General features: G+C 36.6%; 2 protein-coding genes across 2 annotated transcripts; one reads left to right on the forward strand and one right to left on the reverse strand.

The window, feature by feature from the left end:
- Positions 1-271: 271 nt before the first annotated feature.
- Positions 272-13,480, forward strand: TyrRS-m (Tyrosine--tRNA ligase, mitochondrial). The gene is made up of 10 exons (XM_019049814.2): positions 272-618; positions 2,149-2,296; positions 3,422-3,606; positions 4,183-4,399; positions 5,071-5,149; positions 6,087-6,295; positions 7,398-7,464; positions 8,541-8,729; positions 10,699-10,824; positions 11,722-13,480. The coding sequence occupies exons 1-10, from the start codon at positions 479-481 to the stop codon at positions 11,757-11,759; spliced, it is 1,398 nt and encodes a 465-aa protein (XP_018905359.2). The 5' UTR covers positions 272-478; the 3' UTR covers positions 11,760-13,480.
- Positions 13,481-14,018: 538 nt separating this feature from the next.
- Positions 14,019-20,648, reverse strand: wmd (serine-threonine kinase receptor-associated protein wmd). Its single transcript, XM_019049815.2, has 6 exons — positions 20,151-20,648; positions 19,294-19,433; positions 17,766-17,916; positions 16,791-16,915; positions 15,659-15,908; positions 14,019-14,548 (listed from the first exon to the last, which is right to left on the reverse strand). The coding sequence occupies exons 1-6, from the start codon at positions 20,263-20,265 to the stop codon at positions 14,343-14,345; spliced, it is 987 nt and encodes a 328-aa protein (XP_018905360.1). The 5' UTR covers positions 20,266-20,648; the 3' UTR covers positions 14,019-14,342.
- Between the last annotated feature and the right edge of the window lie 1,042 nt (positions 20,649-21,690).

Genomic DNA, 21,690 nt, shown 5'->3' on the forward strand with positions numbered 1-21,690 from the left:
ATTGAGATGTGCGACCCTACGCCCAGGGTCAAAACTAAATGGTGCTTTGAGATTTGGAGGGTGAGAAATTAGGGTTTCCAATACAGTGAACTGAGATTAAAGGAAAAATAATGATAATATTAACAACTGCTGTAATATGTATTCGATGATTACTGAACTTTCTGAAGTAGCATAAATTAGTAGAAATTTTAAATGACATAGAAATTCCATTAGTTCCCTGTCTCAACACCAGGTACCGCTTAAGTAAATGTAAATAAACTGCTATTTTAGGTTATGTATTTACCATGATAATGATAATGTGGTGGCATGGCGGTGTGAAAGAAATGTGCTTGAATTGTGGTTGTGTGGTCGGTAATATTTTACCCAAAATCTTACTTGCTCCTATAAGTGAATAATTATCTCAAAGCTTACATCTGATTGTACAGCCTCTCTTTGATTCACCTACTCACATTCTCTTTGATAGAAAATTCTCTTAGAAATGATCATCAGAAAACTGAGCCGTTTTCGCCTTGAAACTGTTTTATTTCAAAATCACAGGAAATACAGCAATAGGAATGTGCTCAAATTACGAGAACGAGGACTGATTGAAGATTTATTCCCGAATACTCCAGTAGCTGTGTAAGTACTCGAGATTCATGGTAACTTACTGTGGTTACAGGATACTATTGAAGTATCACGAACACGAATCATATGATGTTTCAGTCGCATTGTTTAAGTTGATTCGTCCCTGGTTCTTGGTGTGCATTTCATCATACTGTTTAACCTTTTATCAGTGATTCCAAGCGTGCGGATATCATCACCTTCCAGCCAAAGTATCCCAAGCGCCACTTTTACGGAAATTGAGTCATGAATAGTTTCGAAATTACGAGATGCATTAACTTAAGAAAATGAACATTTTTTTCAGAACTAAAACGTAGAAATACGAAAAAAACCGATGGAATTTGATGTATACTTTCTTATCGCAAGCGTCATTTGGGAGATAAGTATCACAAGCGCCAAGTTCGGCAACCACCGACCTTTCTGATTGTTTGCAATTTTTGTTACTACAACCCTTCCGAATGACTTGAAGCTAAATTATTTTTGCATGTAAATGCATCTCGTTATTTTGAACCGAAAATTTGTTTGTAGAAGAAAAGAAAATATGTATGGAAAATAGTCCCTTGAAGTTGATGAACTTTTGTATCACAAGAGCCTTATAAAAGCAAAGTATCACAAGCACCATGGGTAAATGCTCATCTTTGGGATGTTTTTGAAATTTCAGTATCAGTTGCACTTGGAATGACCTAGAGCAATTTGTCACTCTCCGAGTCTCCGGCCCGAATATCACAATAAGGGCTATTTGTATTGAAATTGAGTAATGGGTGGTTTTGAATTAATAGATGCATTTACTTATGAGAATAATCATTATCATTAAATTAAAAATGAAAAAAAGTGGGAAAAACTGTTAAATTTGGTGAGCGCCCGTATGGCAAGTGCCAGGGTTGCTCAGAATGGCCGGAGAATACGGTATCACAAGCGCCAACTTCCAAAGAAAAAAATTTATTTTAAAGAAATTTTAAGAAAATTCAAAGCAGGAAGTCAAGCTGGATCGGTATTCCAAATTTCAAGCCGAAACTCCGACTGAGGTGGTCGCAAATCAGTTTTTGTGTTCAGTTAGCAAAAAATTGCTAAATCTTGAGGAATGAAAACAGGATTTAGCTTAGAACAAAAAATTGCATTAGCCGCAGCGATGGACCTCCATATCAAATGCAACAATTTTTTCCCAGGAAAATCCTGTTTTCTTCTCTCAGAACTTTGCAATATTTTTGTTGCAAGGATTTTTCAGATCCATGCGCAGGGGTCATTGTCCGTAATTTTGGAAAAAAAAGTCAGAACCTGCCAAGATTTTTTATCATTCTCAGACAGGATCATCAATAGAAAGGGAGCCTTGGAAATGCCAAGTAGGTCCTCGGGGATTGTGGTATCTCCAAGGAAAACAACTGCCAAATTTCTGATGCCATCATGAAAACCATCATGCTCTATGGTACCTAAAGAATGGTGGCTTTTAACAGAGCAAATCAAGGACATGTTTAGAGCAACTGAAACGGATTTTTAGCAGCAGTCTACTAGCATGTACTTCGTATAATAAGTTTTTCACTTATTTTTCAGGCATGAAGCAATCGATCTCCTTGTAGGCAAACCACAAACTGTCTATGCAGGATTTGATCCTACTGCAGAAAGCCTTCACATAGGGAACCTTCTAATTATATGCAGTTTGATTCATTGGCAAAGAGCTGGTCATTTTCCAATCGCTCTGGTAAGTCTCTAGTTTTGTTTTAAGCTTTGTTTCTGTCCAGAACTTGTTTTAAAAAATCATAAGGACAAAATTGAAGTATCGGAGCTGACCTCTGTGTAATCTCATGATTTTCAGCTTTCAATTCAAGCAAAAGTATCTAAACAAGAATATTGATGGTGAAACTACCAGACCACATATCTTGTTTGCGGGGTTTGAAAATCTCCGCTCACGTTTTATTTCTTTCAGGAAGACCAGATCAATATCATTCCTTGAAATTTTCACAGAGTTTTCTCTGCCTGAAGAGGAATAGTCACAGAAGTTTTCGAGAACTGTTATTGAGTAGTTTTCTGTTTAAAAAATAAAGTATGACAGGAAAACTGCAACGTGAAAAACCGAGATACTTGGTGTGGTAGTTTCACCGCTAATATATACCGAAGCCTAACAGCCTACACTTATCAGCGTAGTTATATTTGTCTCCAAAGAATGGCCACTTAAATAGACTGTACTGACAATTGTGATGATTTTCAATCTCCCCCCCCCCCCCCCACTTGAATTTCACCAGACTCTCACAACGGTCATTGCTCATGAAAAAGTGTTCTTTGAGAGTATAGTTAATATATATTATGTTTTAAAAACCTTAAACTGCTTGATTTTTTACTAACAACAAGTAGATGATTTCATAAGAGACTAGGCCCCCAGTACCTATCTACTTACTTAAACTTACAGAATGTCTCCTCAAACTCGTTTTGCTGTAGGTATTGATTTTCTCAGAGAGGGCACTGATGCAAAAAAAATTTAGTAACAAAAATTCTTTGGAAATATATTTTCAAAAAATGATGAAAACTAACCAATGCCAAACGTTACTTTTTTGTGTTGTCTTGAAACTCCTCAAAATTTTTCTCCTGTCAGGAGCATAGCAAGATTTTTTAGATGAGGAATGGGGGTCTTTTTTTAAAAATTGCCCATAGTGGACCCTTCCCCCTCTCGAATCATGTTCTTATTCTTTACATAGGAATGCATAATATTATATAGGGGCCTCAACTTTAGATTGACTCACAGGTTATTTGCTAGTTAACACTGGCGAATTTTTAATGTCAATAAGCTAGTAAGGATTTGTATCAGGACTTAAAAAAATTCTGATTTCAGCTTGGTGGAGCAACAGCCCAAATTGGTGATCCAAGCGGAAAGACAAAAGACAGAGATGAAGCTGCCTTATACATATTAGAAGAAAATACGGACGGTATCAAGAGGAATATTCAAACAGTATTTGCTAATCATGAGAAATATTTCTGGGAAAAGAAAGCCAAAGCAGAGCGCCTGCAACCCTTGCAGTATGTCTCTTGCCTCTGTTCAACAAAATGTTAACCATCATTTGTATTCCTAACCTGTTCACTTAAATTAATACTTCAATGTTAAATTAGATCAAATAATTTTTATTTTGTGACATAAAGCATTTTGCAGCATGTTCTCTCTTTAAATTTTCACATGGAAAACAAATAGCTAGAATTCAATTTCTCAAGTTTTCAGAAAGATTGGACCCCAGCTGTGACTTTAATTGTTAATAATTTTACACAAGTACAAATTTGTCCATATTTGTCTGATCCATAGGGGACTTACAGAGCATATGGATAAAATTAATAAATGCAGTATTTTTTTGAGCTACCTAAGTGGTTTTTTTAAGTATGGATTCTTTACCATCTGAGCAAGAATCCCATTTGAGGAGAGTTGAATGTGGACAAAGAAACTTAGAGAACTCTGTAAGTCCCCTATGGATCAAATAAATATGGTCAAATTTGTACCTGTGTAAAATTACTAAAAATTAAAGACACAGCTAGGGTCCAATCTCTTTGAAACTTTGAGATTTTGAATTCTTCAATCATGCTGAAATTTTTCATTTTACTTTTCAGGATTGTAAATAATTCTAAATGGTACGAATCGATGAATGTGGTAGACTTTATCGGGCACGTAGGTCGTCAATTTAGAATGGGCACCATGTTGCGGCGAGAAAGCGTTCAAACAAGACTTGACTCAGAAGTTGGTATGAGTTTCACCGAGTTCACTTACCAAATATTCCAAGCTTATGACTGGCTGCACCTTTATAGGAAATACAATTGCAGATTCCAGGTGAGTAAAGTTGATGAAAGCAGTTCAATATCAAGAGTTACTAATATTATGAGTTGAAAAGTAAAACTGAATTCTCGAATGGCACTACTAAAAAAATCATTAAATGTGTTGCACCTGAGGAATAAGGGGCTTAAGGTGAAAAAAATCACAATTGAAATAGCTGTAATTTCGAATTTTTGCATTTATTTTGAATCATTTGACACAGAGTGATACTAAAAATTCCAAAAACTGACTGTTAAAGTGCATTTAAAAGTTTGAAAACGAGGAAACATGATTTTAAAATAAACGCAGTTAACGTTTTGAAACAATTTTACCCAAAGAATGTGGCTTCTTTATCCTTAAAAATGAATTCTTGCATTTGCAATTACCTCTTTATTTCTGAGGCTGGAGTTTTTTTGATCAGGTTTCATTCTAACTTTTGTAATATTTCAAATTTCACAGCTGTATTTCAATTTTTGAGCAACAAATGGGCTTTTTACAATAGAGAGGTAGCTTTGCTGTATCAACGGCTTTTTCGACAATTCAAAACTTTGAACGTAGTTCTCTCAATAGTCTATTTTGCCATCTATGTCTTTTTTCCACCAGTATCCACAATCGAAACACACACTCCTGGACACTCCTGGAAATTTGCAATTCTTTGTATATTTATATGAATTTATCTCTAATTTTAGATAGGTGGTAGTGATCAAATGGGTAATATTGTCTCTGGGCATCACTTAATCGATAGATTTGAAAAAGCATCCGTTTTTGGTGAGTGAATCTGAGAATTAATTCATTTTATTAATTTCAACTGGCACAACCTTCCTTGAATTTAACAAGCTCAAAGAATTTACATCCCCTCCGGTAACTGCCAATTTTGACGTGAAAAATTCATTGGGGAAAAGTTGCGGCAACATCAATTTTAGCAACAGTGTTGTAACAAAATTTTTGCTACTGCTTCTTGCCACACGAGTGTCATCCTCCCCAAAATATAGAACAGTTTCTACAAAGGATTGATGTGTTGCATACTGATTTCTACAAACTCCTCACAAACGTCTCATGTCTCCAGCTTTAGGACCAAAAATATTTCTAGCGCTTTTCTAAGGCTTTCAACAGTATCATCCGAAAACATTTGTTCTTTCAATAGTTTGCAGCCATTTTGCCTATTGTATTGCGCTACGATCTGCAATACAAAAGTAGATATTTTAGTCAGTAAATTCAGAATTCTGGCATGAAATCATCAGGAGGGTCTTTTGCCTTGATTGAAAAGGTTAATGTGAGATTATTTGGTGAGGTAGCTGATGCCAGTGGTTGTGTTATCTTGAACATTAGTTTCTTCATACATGTGGAAAACACCATTTTTGCCGGAAGTGCTTGTATGTTCGCAAGTGAGGTTTTATTCCATACAATGTAGATACCTTTTTTACCCGGCTTCCATCTTAGACAATTGAAAATCAAAGTATTTTAATCATTCTCTGATTGCAAAACATTGCAATTTCAGATCCCTGTTTTTCTATTTTTATCTTTGATATCTCATGTTAGCACAGATAATTTCTGTGAGGAGACGACCCACATTCCCATACAAAACGATGATTTTGTCAGGGAATTTTGGTCGTCTCCTAACACTTCTCATTCTGTTCAATTCTTGTCTAACTGATAGAGACCTATGTTTTTGTCAGCTAAGTTAATCTTAAATTCCTTGTTTAAGGGGTTACTGTTCCATTGGTCAAGACTACCCACGGAGACAAACTTGGTAAAACCGCTGGTAATGCCGTGTGGCTCAACCCTAAAATGAGCTCGCCTTTTGAGATGTACCAGCACTTTACACGCACTACGGACAATGATGTGGAAATCTTATTAAAGTGCTTCACTTTTAACTCAGATGCTGAGATTGATGCCATTGTTAGGGAGCATAAGGTATCGTACTGCTCCTCTTGAAACAGATAAATTTACAAAATGTCCTAGGGTCAATAAGCCGTTCTCCAGGAGTGTATCCTATGGGCTAAAATAAGACTTCATTTATTTTGTTTTCAAAAACGTACCACTTTTGTGCTTCCTATAGAACTGTTTGAAGTTTATCTTACAGATTTTTTATCATACTTTCAATTTCTAAACCTGAAAGTGAGGGTACTCCAAGCTAAATCTGGCAAAAATAGAGGTTTTTTGACCTGACCCCCTCAGATTTTGATGAAACTTAGTACACTCCTTCTCTACAATAAACCTAGAAATTTTGACCTTTCCCTTCAAATTTTATGTGGGTTTGAATTTACTGAAAATTGCAGGTTTCATAAGTATGACCAACTTTAAAGGCCTACATCTAAAATCTAAATGTAGACCTTTTTTTTGGAGTTTAAAACAGCGCCTTCTTATTTAAAATTTAATATTTTAACGAATTGTAAAAAACTGAGGTCTTCTCAGGTGCAGCAGCCACAAATCGGTGGGAGTATTCCCATCAAACATTTAGAAAAATGTTTTTCCAGTCCTCTCAGACGCAAAAGAGTTGGATCAGTTTTACTTGGTGGTACAAGGGTAGATTATACCATTTGACCAGAAAAAAATTTAGTAACAATGTCAGCGGTGAAAATTCTTAAGCATGCCATTTATGAATTTCTATGTATTATTGGCCGCTAAATCCCAAAATGACCAGGGTCTTTCCTCATCATGTAGCAGTTTTCTAGGGAAACGCATTTTCCAGGAGAAAATCCCGATGTTTCTGGGCCGGAACAACATGATCGACAAAAACAGGAGTTCTCTTTAAAATCAGCTTGAAAAATTAATCAGATTTCAGTTTGTAACTTCAAACTCAAGTTTCAATGCTGTCATTTTGATTATGGTGCTAAATAACCAAGACTAAATTGCTCAAAATAAAATGTTACTTGTAAATGTATTTTGCTGGAGTCAATTAATGGACATAGATATGTTTGTTTCGAGTATCAAAATTTTGGTCAAAATTGTAATCGGAATTTTGAATGTATGTTTTTTTATTTTTCAATTCGGGAGTAACATTTTATTTTTTCAGAACACACCCAGTAAGAGAACAGCTCAGAAAAAATTGGCAGAGGATGTAACTCTATTGGTTCATGGAGGTATGTTTTTTCTCCTTTGGATAAGTGTAGAAAAAAATAATGAACAAAAGACCAAGTTATGCGTAATGCAAATTAGAATCTAACCCTTTCCTTTTATAGTTTGTGAATTTAGAAATAAGGTTCTGACGTTGCTTTGTGCCTAACTTCAATAGAACCAAGGTCTAGGAAAGAGTCATGAAGAACAGCATGATTAAATCTATTCAAGAAAGCCTCTATGGATCCCGAATAATCTCTTCTTATAACGTTGAGCTTCAGTCCTGATGGGTTGCTTGGAGAGCATTTGCATAGTTGCATAGCTGCGCCACAACAACTTTAAAGGTAACTAGAATTGACTAGAGTCCCTCCATACCCAGAGTTAAGACAACTCGATTATCAGCTGACTGGCAGCCGGCCTTGGCTGGCCATGGAGGCCGAAACGAGTGCACCCAAACGAACGATATTGAGGGTTAAGGATCAGGAATCCTGCGATGTCTGTCACACAAAAACAACAACATCAACAAATTGATCAATTAAAAAGAAAATGAGATTGGTTTGTGAATAATTTCTTAATCTATTTTCATTTTGGACCGATGGAAATAACAATTTACTCTTGATAAACCACAATTAGGTAATATTTTCATTATTCTTGTTCACATTCGAGGTACCGCCATCATGGTGCACTCGTTTCGGCCTCTATGAGCGAGAACCAATCAGAATTGGATTTTTTTTAGGCCACTTTCAGCCCAACCAAAAGTGAGTTGTCTTAACTCTGGGTATAAAGGGACTCTAGAATTGACGGGATGCATGATGGATCACTCACACAAGAACTAGCACTTGATACTTGTTTTAGCTATAGTGCTGAGGTACAAGGAAATAAATTTATGCTTTTGGGTAACTTGCAGATTTTTTTCCCTCCCAAATATTTTGATGTCGGATAAAATATATCTCTTTCTACTCATCTATGCAGCTAAATCGAAACTGAAAAAAATAGAGGTACGTTTATTAGTAGTTTCTCCATCAAATGTTTGATTGTATTTTTGTTTTCCTAGTTTATAACTGCAACTTTTTCACTGTTTCCTTCCCTTTTCTTCCACCAGAGGCAGGATTGAAATCAGCTTTGGAAGCCACCGAGGCCTTATACTCAGGTACAATTGAAAGTTTGAGTCGCCTGAGTGCAGATGATGTAACACGAATTTTTAAGGATGCAACCGTGAAAGAAATTTTCCTTAAACCTGGGATAACTGTCTTAGATCTATCATTGGAAATTCCATGTTTTAAAAGCCAAGGTAAGTGATTTTAGGTGCTATTTGTCAATTATGTAGCTACTTCTTTTCATATTTTTTTTCTCTTTTTCTTTGAATATTGCTTTCTTACACAAAAGCAGCATGTTGCAAGGCAGGTTACATTCGATTATTTTCATATTTTGTTAGAAAGCACTTTGCTTTCTCTTTTCTGAAACTATTTTCTGAGCTTTTTCCTATCAAGCCTGATGTTACATTCCAACTGTCATCTACAGGGAAGTAATTCTGAGCTCTGAATGTATTTTTCCTGCAGGAATAAGAAACTACAATGGGTCAGTTGCGCTGGTCACAGAATTGTGTTTTTATGCGTTATACTTGCAGATCAACTAGAAATAATAAGATCTGTCCAAACAGCAACTTTCTACATTGAATATTAACCGAGATATAGCGCCTTGAAAAACTCGATTTATGAGGTCATCCACCGCGGTAGTACGTAACATGTTATGCATCTTCTCATTTTTAGCTAATCTACAAGAATCAAGAATCAAAACACGATTCTGTTACCAGTGCAACTGACCCATTAGTAGGTGTTAGATGAGGCTGGTCTGAAGGGCCATTGTCAAAAATAAAAATAAAAAAACTAGTAAAAAAAAAAAATTGAAATGGCATGTGTTTGAACTACATTGAAGTTTAAATCATTATAAAAAATAAGGGAAGGTGTAAAGGGGGGGGGGGGGGCTGATCTAATTTCATTAATTTATTTGAATCATTATTTAGTCTAACCTACCAAAAGAATAATTGAATAAGTCCAGAACTTTTTTAACTTTTTAAACTTTATCAATTCTTCCGAATTCACCGGTCAATTTTTATTTACTTTTGATGTTATTCTCAATAATTGAACATATTTTTTTGGTCCTATATTTATTGTGTAATAAGTTCTTGTGTGGTAAATGGACTACTCAAAGGAGGCTCGGACGAACTGCAGTCGGTTTGCACTAAGATCGTTATTGCTTGGATAGTGTACACTTTGGTGCTACACTTAAGATGCAAAAATATACATTCAGAGTTAAATGAGGATTCCATTCCTTCATGCAGAAGTTATTATAAAAAAGTTATTTTGCTGCGAGGACTGGTCTTGCCCAGGCTACAAGTGAGAAGTGCTGTTGAGGAAATAACACAACCTGAAATTAACATTCAGAAAGAAGTGGATACTGTAAAATGTAAGTTAGGTAACTTTTTCATCGGGAAAAACTTTTCAGTAGCAACCAAAGAACGCTTTGTGAAGACATTTTTCTGAAAGAAAATTTCACTGATGATTTTATCATTGATTCAAATTTCAAGGCCTCAAATATCAAGTGGGTACTTAAAGCACTTATATGAAGAGCTCCTAAACTCAAACAACTCCTTTTTCGTTCAATATTAAAATAGTTTTCTTTCTAAATTTGATGTACCATGGTAAAAAATGTAAATGTTTAACAATAGCTACCTAGAAATATTCAAAAGAAGGATCAGATCACCTTATGCGGTGACCTAATCTCCATCTACCATCCCACCTAATTGTTTCTACAGGGAATATATCCATTTTTAGATGAACCTCAAATGTGAGTCCCGTTATGCACATCAGAGGTAATTGGTCATGGTCCTCCTCAAATTCAATTTGTCCAAATGTGTTATTCTGAAAGCAGGGTTCTGTCAGACTGTTATTTGTGCTACTTCTTAATTGGGTGTGTTAATCTAAAAGGAAATATGTGCATCGGGTTTGCATGCAACATAGTTTCTTTTAGCGCAAAAACACTCAATTATGGACAGCTTTTTGTTTCTTGCATTCATAGTTATCAATCATCCTATTCGATTTTATGAATATTCCAGGTTTAAATATCGGACATTTTCATCAACGATAACAAATCTTAATTTTCCCCCTCACTATTAAGTATTGAGTAAAACGGAAAAAGTATGTACCTAAGAAATATGATGTGTATTCCTTAAATTGAGTTAATATCTTGTTTTCTATTAGGGGATGCTATCCGTAAGATTGAAGCTGGAGGACTGTACTTGAACCACCAGCGAATTACAAACTTCAATGAAATAATTACGCCATCTATTCATATCTTGCCAAACAAACTTAGTCTAATTAGATCAGGTAAGTCCTTCATTTTTGTTGTTTCATGTGGTCAATTTTTTGGGGGAAGAATATCATTAATGTTCGTCTCCTTTTTTGTTGTGCCTAATTTATTGAGGATAAAAATGTTCCCATTATGTAAGAAAAAAGAAGAAAAAATTTTTCATCTTTACTTTAGAAAGAGGAAACCTCATTTTTAAGCAGTTTCAAATAAAATCAAGCTAGATCTTGCTTTAACAACATGATCATTTAGAACGTCTTCACTTAGATTTGCTACAGAATTCAGAAAATGAAATCCCTCGACATTTCCCTGTCACATTTTGGTGAAATTCCCTGACAATTTAAGGTATGCCAAATTGTTAGAAAGACATAATTTGATATAGTTTTCTTTTAAAATCTGTTGCTCGAAACGTCGAACACATTTTAGAAAGCAAATGAGGGTGACTGAACAATTTTTCCTTGACCCCTTCGTCTTTTTCCCTGACGGTTACCGATATTCTCCGACTGTAGCAATCCTCGACCAGATCTGTGAAAAGGAACTTTATTTTCCTTAACTTCTTGCAAATGTATGGAGGAAGAAAAATTAGAAATTTTGGCAAGAGATTGACCCTTAAATCTCAACAACTGAAGGAGGTATTAGTCCTGAAGTTTCAAGTCTAAAATTCTTGGATTTTAGAAAAATGTGGTTCAAGTGTTAGTAAAAAATTGAGGATAATTTTCTCCTAAGAGATAAGGTGCCTTTTCACAGATGCTGTCTCATTTATACGGTTTTCAATCATTTATTGATCTCAATTCAGGAGTAGTATTGATAAGCTCAGTGAAACCATCTGTTAAAAATTATGTATACCTATTTTTTATTGGGTTAATTTAAGGGAGCAAGTTTTCTTGCTTTTAATTCTATTTTTTTTTAACTTACAGGCAAGAAAAACTACTACATTGTCAAGTGGATTTTGTGACTTTCCATTTCTGCAGTGAAAAAAGATCATTTGAAATGAACCGTTTTTCTGCGTTCCAGCATTTTCTTGTTGTTTTCACATGTTTCTTAATGTTAAATTATTCTGTGATCTGAATTGTTCCAATCCAAACGATCAGCCAATGCTTGATCCCTTGAAAAACCAAGGAGCTGGGTGTACTGGAACATTCCTAAGATTGCTCAGTTTTTATTTTTTGGTCCATGGCTTGTAAAAAAGTAGACATCAACTTAGTCATGGATTACAAGATCCCTGAATTTGCTTTTCTTAGAGACAAAAAGATTTTGAAAACATTTTCTTATGGGTTAGTTTCCTCAGTTTGATGCATGGAGAGGAACAATGCAATTGATTGTTGAAGTAGGTGTCTTCATTCATCTGATCATGATCCTGATTATGATCACTCATTGGGAAATGCTCAAAAAGAAGTTAGATATTATTGATCAAAGAAAAAGTTGTATGAATCAATTCCCAAGTTTTACCTTTTAAATTTATTTGAAACTTGAGTTTCCTTGTATGCGCCTTTAAGGGAGTCCATGAAAGTATCGACATCCCCTCTCTTAGTGTTGGGGTTTGATTAGAAGATTGATCCTTATTAAATTTCAGCCCAACTTAAGCATTTGAAAAGAATTGCTATGAGCTGCTGACTTCATTGCTAAGATTGAATTGGTTCAAATAAAAGAATGACAGAGTGTGACCGACAATTATTACAAATCTTTTTAATATTTAGAACCGTTGAATGCACTGAAAAAATAATAATTCAAAATACAAATATGTAAACATTTTATCAAAATGTTCTGAGGCGTTTGTCTCATTTCATGTTTTATGAGGGGACATTTTCTCAGGCAGCCATTTGTCCTATTCTCACTTATTTCTGGAACTTTGAGGGCTAAGGAACAATACCGCCTATCTGACAATTTTGGTCAAAGTGCATTGGTGGCTTTGCAGCAATCTACTGCGTAAAATACACAAGCTAATGTTTTTAGTTTTTCCCATAGAGTGCATAGAGTAGTGGTAAAATGAAGTGAGCTGAGGCCGCGCCCTGGCTAATAAGTTCCAAGTTTGGTTTGCGCCGAGATTCGGTCAACCTTTCGTTACATTTTCTATCCAAAATGGTGATGTAGAATATGTAATAATTCACATTCTCTTAGATTACATCAGATGGTCAGGTCCCTGTGTATCGCAAACAGTTGATTATGTATCGAAATGGTGATCCAACGTGACCCAGGAGTCATGGAATTCAGGACCTGGGAAATGCTTTAAAGTGGTGCCAGCTCTCCCATTTACATCACAACTCTATGTACTCTATGGTTTTTCCTGATTCCGCATGGGATTACTGTATTAAAAAAATTGCAAGTCTACACTGAAAATAACAAAAATGGCAAAGTTTTTTCTTCGTCAGTTTTCAGATAGGCGATATTGTTCCTTACCTATCGACTTTCAAAAGGGAATGATTAAGATGTTTGCGAGAAGAAATCCTTCTCTTTCCTCTGGAATCCACTCTATATGTAAAGAATAGATCACTCATGACATTACTTTATAAAGTATTCACGGCGTTTATGGAGACAAGTAAGTCAGTTTGGTTATTGCTTTTCTATCTTGTCCATAAAAGCTCTCATCAAATGATTGTGAGTTGATCATGAGAAATTTCAATCAAAAATTGGTTCCTATTTATGTTTTAATAAACAACTTGCTAATTTCCATCAAAACTGTTTCTTTTTCCATTCCTCTTTGCAGCCAAAACCAGGGTTTTAAATAAAATTTCCAGTAAAACGTACAAATGTTCAGTGTGTATCATAAAAACTGAACAAGGTATTTATGCAAAGCATTCTATGCTAGAAGTTACAATAATTTTAATGATGTAACAACTACTATGATCCATGGTTCAAAAACATGTTCTTAAAAATATTGGGCTTTGGCTCCGAGAGCTAAACGCCACACTAAAGGACATTCCTGAGCTTGTAAACCGTTTGTTAAAGTCATGGAATCAAGGAAATGAGGGGAGGTAGCAAAAGAAAGAGGAAATATTTGTGACAAATATTTGATGGCTCTTTTGGCCAAATTAAAATGTACCAGCAATGATTACATCGCCAGGAAATCGTCCTTAAAACTGTTTCACGTGTAAACAGTTTCTATTTGCAGGCTAATCTCTCCTGGGCTGAACTGATTGTTTGTTCTAATCTGCCTTATATATTCACCTGCCTTTGATAAAAATACGCGAAAATATGAGAAAATTTATCATCATGATTTAATTTCACATATTTTATTGCAAATTTTCATTTATAACTTAACATTGAATTCATAAATTAAAATTAACACACCTCTGCGGTATCTTCAACAATAAATATTGCAAAGGTTAAATGCTAAGACCAGAATTTTCAAGTGAAAACTGAGTTAGTTACTTAACTACTTGACACTTGAGTAGATGAATCATATCAGGTAACACTTGATCATCAGCTTCTTACTTTCAAGTCTGACCATGGCAGCAATAAATAACATTTAAATTATTGCAAAAAGGAACAGAATGATTAATAGGAGCGGCAGCGACAGCATAGGAGATTAACTCCCAGGTTAACTGGCAATGACTTCATGCAAATTATTATGGTTCTCTTGGGTCATGTTGGGCACTGCCTCAACGCACTTCCACAGACCATATGTTTTGCCGACAGTAGTTTGCCACAGACGTAAGGTTCCATCTTCAGAGCCAGAAGCATACAATTCACCATCTGGTGAGAATTTCACACAATGGACAGGACCAAAATGCCCTTTGAATGATTCTGCAACAAAAAAAGGACATTTTTTGTTAAAAAACAACTACCTACACTTACTTCAAATTCAAAAATGATCAATTTTTTTGTTTCAGAACTTCTGTACAATTTTAAATTACAAGTATTTTTCGGCAGATATAGGAGTGATATGTTTTAAGTAGGTCACAAAATGTCAGTATTAAACCGAAGAATTATAAAGTCTTGCTCCATGAGGATGAGACCTAAAATATTACTCCTCAGAATTCACCCAAGAATAAACTGTCAAGTTTCTTTAATATTTGACATCAGATACTGCGGAAGAAAAACTTCATTATTCCTAGAGGTTGGCTGCCTTTTTACACCCTAACTTCATTATGGGAGGCATCGGTGAAGGCCTGATGATTTTTTAAGTTGTACACCTGTCAATACTCTCGCTATGGGGGTACTCTGCAGCAACCTTGCTAATGTATTTGCTCCCTATCTGTACTTTGGGAGTTTGACTAGATAAAGAGGTGGACTCTCACTATGGTGTGGGATATTCCCTTCATTATGGCCTGAACTTTGAGCGCTTCACTTGAGTTTAGGAGTTGATTTCAGAGAAAAGAGAAAACCAGTGGCACCATCGAGTTTCTCGCGATTTTTACACATGAGAGGAATTATTTGGAACGCAAATCCTTGAGACATGCAATAACTCCATTGGTACTTTTACAACTAGATTCTGGCATTTGTCATTTTTAAGCATACAACTTCACATAGTTTTGACGTTTTATTTTATTTTTACTGTAACTTTAAGTACACCTACTTTACACTTTTTTTGTAGAATTAAATTTAAAAATTACACAGCCTCTCTGATTAAATGAGGAGTTTTCATTTCACTCTCTCTTCGGGTGAGGAGAAAAATACAAGGAAATTAGTTGTTCACCTGACAAAATATCTTTAATTGTTGTTAAATGAGCTGATATGAGGGACAAAAAGATTACTTCAAGAAATATACAGTAAATTGATTCACTCAGAGCTCTAAACAGAATACAAAAGCGTACTCTTGGAGGAAAGATCAAAAATCAATTTGCCCTCTAAAAGGACACTCAAAGTAAGAAGAAGTTGTTCACAACAATTAATAATGATTGATTGATTACTTACCAATCTCTACGCCTGTCGTGTAGTCAAATTTGTACATTTTGAAATCTTCACCACCACAAACAAACATAGATTTGTCTGGATGCAAAGATGCTGAATTGACTTGCGTTGGGATTGGGATTTCACGAATTTTGCTCATACTTTCGGCGTCCCAAAAGCTGACTGTCCGTCCATGTGCTACAGTAAGAGTAACCCCATCCTTTGAGATTTCTATGCTGCTTGGCGGCGCATTAAATTCTAATTTTCTTACTTCCTGAAAAATTAATTCGTTTGTTAAGCTCAAAAAAAATTACAAAACAAAGGAATCGAGCCCAAAATCTAAGACAATGTGAAGTTCAGATTATCTGGTGTTTGAGTATCGAGATTGTCTAAACTGATGGCTGATCAGAGCGACAGGCAGAGTTCTTTATCCTCAACCGGTATTCAATACTATTTTTCCCATCAGCACGCGGTTCACAATCGATGAGCGAACTGGGCGTTAATGGGTTATAGATACAGGTCTAATTACCTTTCCCCAAGTTTTGGGTTTTCCATCGACGAACTCGACGCGCACAAAAATCCTCCCTGCGGAGAAATAATGCTCCCTTTTGAAGGGACCTCTAATGCATGTTTGAAACACCTTGTTTATTACCGCCATCTATGATTGAATTTATCTACCATAGATGGAAAATGGTGGTAGCGATGCTCACTTACTAATTATCACAAGGCTTTTATTTGAATTGTTGTTGACATCTTGTTTGAGGTTAGGTTAGTTCTATTGTGTTGTATAGTATAGTGTTGAAACATTCTGGAAGGTATCACTCACAAAAATTGCACGGCCTAGCCTATAAACTCCTGCTGATCCACAACAAACAGGAACATCGCTGTGTATATTATTCCACTACAAATTCAACCGCCATGTTGATCTTGACACATATCAAAAGGCAAGGAGCACGCAGTTTGAACCCCGTTTGAGGCTACCCTACTATTTTTAAACTTGCCTGTGAACTTAATTAACTTAGGAGTTGTTCCCTTTCTTGAGGATTAGTTGAAATAAAAGATTAACGATCAAAAAAGGGTTACTCATCCTTCACTTAATACTGTTAAGTTGGTGAATACAGAAAGAATTTAGCAACAAAACAAAGTGGGGACTCACCTGTCCAGATATGTGATCCCAAACTCTTAAAGTTCTGTCATCTGCACATGATATGATGCGCGTGTTGTCTCGGTAAAACATGACGTGTTTGATGCTAGATGTGTGCCCGGAATATACTGTTGGATCTAAACAAAAAGTATAGTTGAGGATTAAACATATGACAAACACAGGTTTCCTGCCTATTTAGAGATTAGAAACATTTCATCCATTTATTACCTGTTTTTTTTTTCTCAGGGTCTTTCTAACTTAAGATTCACCAGTTCATTTTAGGTCTTATCAGTGATGTCACTTAGTTGTAAATGTTTTGAATTGTATGTAAGGTTGTAAGCAGGGATGCAAAAAGTTCTTGGCCTTCCCAATATTGAAATTAAACTACATTATGTAACAGAATCCCTATTTCTGGCTCATTTTGGGAACAATAAATTCGTATATGCTCCATTACTTTTGCAGATACGTGCCTCTGTGGATGAGCCAGAGTAGTGGTTCTTAATCGTAAAATGTAGTCAAATTGGCCCTTCCCATTTTCAAAACCCTTTTATCCCACAAAATTTTCAAAAATATGACTCTCCTCTACCTTCCTTTACTCAATACTTGCAAATGGCTGCAATTCGGCAGAAAACACTCCTTTTGCATGCTTATGCAAGCTGATTGTGCCATTGTGAAGACCCATTTTTGCGGCCATCCTTCATTTGCAAGAGACAGAACACTACTTGTCACTTTAGCAGTGAAGAGCTTGGTGCACCCATGGGACTGTCACAGGGTTAGAAAGTTTTTGCATCTCTGACTTTCCAAAATTTTTTTCTCTAAAAATTACTTAATGGTCTCTCTTTCATTCTGCGTTACAAGGCAGAACGTACAATAAACTAACTTCATCCCTCAATTAAAAAAAGAGAACACCACATAAATAAGAGATTACAAGAAATCCCTGCAGATTCATTATCAGATTTTATGTTAAAGACTTGAGAGTGAAATTACCAGCTTCTGGCTTCTCAAGATCAAAAACGCGAACTAGCTTCTCCGCACTGGCAGTGGCAAAAAGACTTGAGCTTGACGAAAAGTCAACACTCTTAACTATGTGGTTGTGCTTGAAGGAATGAAGCTCCTCGCCAGATACTGCATCCCAAACCTATAATCACAAAAAGCAAAAGATTCAGTCAGCATTACAGAAGGCAACGAAGGATTATTTTTTTTTAAAGCAGTTTCAAAGCGATCTACCTACTAGGGTATTCAGCACTTTTCAATAGGTTATGCTTAAAAGCGTTTGTGAGCAAGAACACTAGCGTGTGCTTTACTCGTAGCCTATGACCTAGGGGTCACGGGTGGATCATTAGATTTCACTCACAGTTGAGACAGGTAAACTTGATTTCTCTGTGACGCATTTCGCGGAGAGTTTAAAACTGCGGATAATCTAGGCTGTCCAGATATGTATCCAGCACAGGCATGGAATCATGATCATTTTGAACTTAAACGCTGAAATAAAAATATAAAAGGGAATGATTCTACATACTTTCGCTTCATTGATATGTTAATTCATTGATGTTCTTCTAGGTATATTTTTAGTCATTTTATTGAAAGAATTACAACTTAGCACCTACTTACTCTGAGGATTACAACTGACTTTAATGGAAAAGAAAATTAAAATTAGATTCACCCCAAAAGAGTGCTCCCCCTCTCCCACCCTGATCAGATGCAGGGACCGATGAAACTAAGGCTATGTTTACAAGGGCTTCTGTTCCCTTCTTGCCTTGGATAATTAGTTAGTACCATACACTGCCATGTTGCTGTTTTTACATTTAGATGTAGATTACTGAACTATATAGACGCTATTAGTGGCGACGTCATCATAGGGAATCTCCATTATACCGAATTGGATCCAAACAATAACATTGGCATAACCTCTTTCAATGCTACCAATGCGAAAAAATTGATATATATCGCTTTTCTGTGATGTGGCACTAATAGCTTCTATATTATTGAAATTCATTTATTTGATATCAATGAATTCCTTTTAATCACCTAAATACCATGATTAAAAATTCAATTTATTGAACTTCTATCTTTCATGAAAGGAATCAATGTCTCTAAGAATCCTTTCCGAGTTGAGTTCCCAATTATTTTAGACCAAAAATAGAATTTAATGCGAGAACTTACTTACCCCCCCCCCCCCCCCCCCCAGAATGTTTTCCTATGGTTTTCTTTGACACACCAAAACAGAATTGAAGGAGAAAGGCAAGTTCACCTTACATATAAATTACCATAATTTCAGTGGATAAAATGGAAATACTGTAAAATTATGGCTGTGGCAAAGTTTGAATTCCTGGCCACCGGTAACTGTGACACTTATTAACAAGGGGCTGATGAGGCACCTACAGCATTTCAGTTTCAGGGCCTTGAGTTAGTCTTAAGTATTGATTTTCCACAGCTGTCTTTCTAAAAAAAAGCCAACTTCACTGCTGACAATCATAACTAAACTCAAAAAATTTGAAACATTCACACAGCTTACCTTTGCTATGAAATCAGCAGCCCCGCTGGCTGCTTTAGTAGCATCTCGGTTGAGCGCAACGCCCCAAACAGCTCCCTTGTGACCTTCGAATGTTCCGATCCAATCACCAGTGTCACCCTGCCGCAACATCGGCTTACCATCTGAAATCATGCAAGTGACATAACATGGAATAGTTGATGATTGCAAGCACATCCTTCATCTCCAGCACAAAATCCAATAGACAGAGACATTCTTTACCAGGGAAAAAACTTCAGCAGACTAGGTACCTTGGAAAATTTTGGAGACTAGTCACTTCTTGTGAAACGCAAGAGTCAAAAGGTTTGAACAACTATGGAGGGAATCCAAGTATCATCATTCATCAGGGTTAAAGTAGGAAGAAATGAAATGTTAATATCCGCAACCTGCCTATCGAATCACGGATTGGAACGAGCAAAGTGTTGTCCAACTTCCGCTAAGCTGTGCGCTGAGTGACCGCTTTAAGCCCAGGTGACCGGTGGATTGTTAAAGTAAACTGTTTGGAAACATTAAGAAACAGAATCACCCAATGCCAAGCTGTCGGGATTGCTGACTTCGAATTACCCGATGACTTGCATGTTTATATTTGAATGCCCAACATTTCCACCCCATGCTCCACTGTGTCTGGAAGTCGTAGGGATTGTTGAGTTGGGTTTGGTAACCAGAAGAACTAAACAGTAAAGGGTGAGATGCCTCGACAACACAGCTCTACTGATGCACCTAACCTCAAAATTGCTGTACGCTGCAGCAAAAAGTAAACAAAGTTTAGAAGAACCTAAAGTAATCGCTTAAAGTAGACTCAATGCTAAATGCACAAGACAGAGAGTGGTTGTATGACTCACCTTTACTTGCAGATATTAGAAAATATCCAGAATCTGTAACGTCACTGAAAGCTAAATTCACAACTGGTCTGGTGTGTCCACTACAAGTTAACGGAGTTTGCCTTAGATTAGCCATTGTTAGCTATAAATAAAGAATAATAAAAAAATAAGGAAACAGTGACCCTAAAGAACGGTGACAGAAAAACTTGAGAAAGAAAAGATGACACAAAAGGCGGAGATGAGGAAGGAAAAGGACCGATCAAACCCGGAACCGAGACACCCAAAACTGCTTTACAATCAAACTTATGATGAAAATCCGAAAATCGCGACGACCCTGACAATTAACCAAGGTTGCTAAAACGGATCAGGGATTACCGTCCCTTCATAGACTGTTTCACGGGTCACAATACACGAATTCGGGACTTGCCATCTACAAAATAAAAAGAAAACTTGCACATTAAAAGAGCGAGTAGATGCGGAATGAACACGAAGATTTGAAAACAACCGTGCAGAATGACTGAAATTTGTATGGTACAAGGACAACAGGCATGGACAACACTCCGTTGTCGTCGGCTCTGATTGGTTACTCAAACCCGTACACCTAATACGTCACGAGCAGAGATTTTAATGTGTTCAAAGCGAAAATTGTACAACCCTACGTCATACTTTTCCACAATGCGTTACCGAATAACAGTGCCGTCCGTACCGTACCTATTTTCTTCTCACCATTGTAAGACGGGCAGAGATTGAGACGGTAGACGCCTTGACAGTGGTGGTGGTTGCCCTTGAAGCTCTGCATTACGACCAGCGATGCCAAAGCTCTCGTGCTTGCAGCAAAAACCAACGGTTTGCTCTAATAACGCAACTTCGGGGCCGTTCATACAAAATGTAACGTTCTAGGGAGGGGGGGGGGGGGGGGGGGGGGGGGGGGTGCGAGCCTCCGTCAAGGGTGCGTTACAGGGAGAAGGGGGCGTCCAGCAGGGTTGCGTTAGGTAGGTAACGCTAGACTGGACACGCAGTGCCGATTTTTTAAGATTCTAATATGTAAGATCAACGCGAGATGGAAATTTTTCATACTATTGTCATCACAAAAGACAAACTTGGGGAGGAGGAGGGAGGGGGGAGGGTGGTGATGGTGAACTGATTATGAAAAGACCTTTTTAGGAGCGCCATTCTGTGTCACGGATATGACACGAGTGGAGACTGGGTCAAATAATTCGATTTTTTGCGTCATGTATTCTATGAACAACCCCTTTTCGTCATCCTTAAAATATCCGTAAAGCAGGGAAACATTGAGCGGAGTCATCCCGAATGATGTGGATCACAGACTGGACGAGCGCTTCGGGTAAAAAAGGAAAAGATATGACCCTAAAATAAGAGAGGCAACAATAATCAAACGAAGAGTGTTGGACTTTTTTAATACTATTTTCATTTCGAGTTATTTCATCGTAGAGCACAATGTTAAGTTGTGGGGGGGAGGGGGGAGGGGGGCAAAATTGGCATACAGTTAGTGTTATCGCATAGATGTTATTGACGTTAATTCATTAAATCTCGCAACCCT

Source organism: Bemisia tabaci, chromosome 2, assembly GCF_918797505.1.
Source record: "Bemisia tabaci chromosome 2, PGI_BMITA_v3".
Taxonomy (NCBI): domain Eukaryota; kingdom Metazoa; phylum Arthropoda; class Insecta; order Hemiptera; family Aleyrodidae; genus Bemisia; species Bemisia tabaci.

Coding starts and splice junctions, on each gene's coding strand:
- TyrRS-m (XM_019049814.2), top strand. CDS start 479: ATGATCATCAGAAAACTGAGCCGTTTTCGCCTTGAAACTGTTTTATTT. Junction 2,297..3,421: donor GTCATTTTCCAATCGCTCTG/GTAAGTCTCTAG, acceptor TTCTGATTTCAG/CTTGGTGGAGCAACAGCCCA. Junction 5,150..6,086: donor TGAAAAAGCATCCGTTTTTG/GTGAGTGAATCT, acceptor TCCTTGTTTAAG/GGGTTACTGTTCCATTGGTC.
- wmd (XM_019049815.2), bottom strand. CDS start 20,265: ATGGCTAATCTAAGGCAAACTCCGTTAACTTGTAGTGGACACACCAGA. Junction 19,434..20,150: donor TCTAATATCTGCAAGTAAAG/GTGAGTCATACA, acceptor GCATGATTTCAG/ATGGTAAGCCGATGTTGCGG. Junction 14,549..15,658: donor CACGACAGGCGTAGAGATTG/GTAAGTAATCAA, acceptor TTTTTGTTGCAG/AATCATTCAAAGGGCATTTT.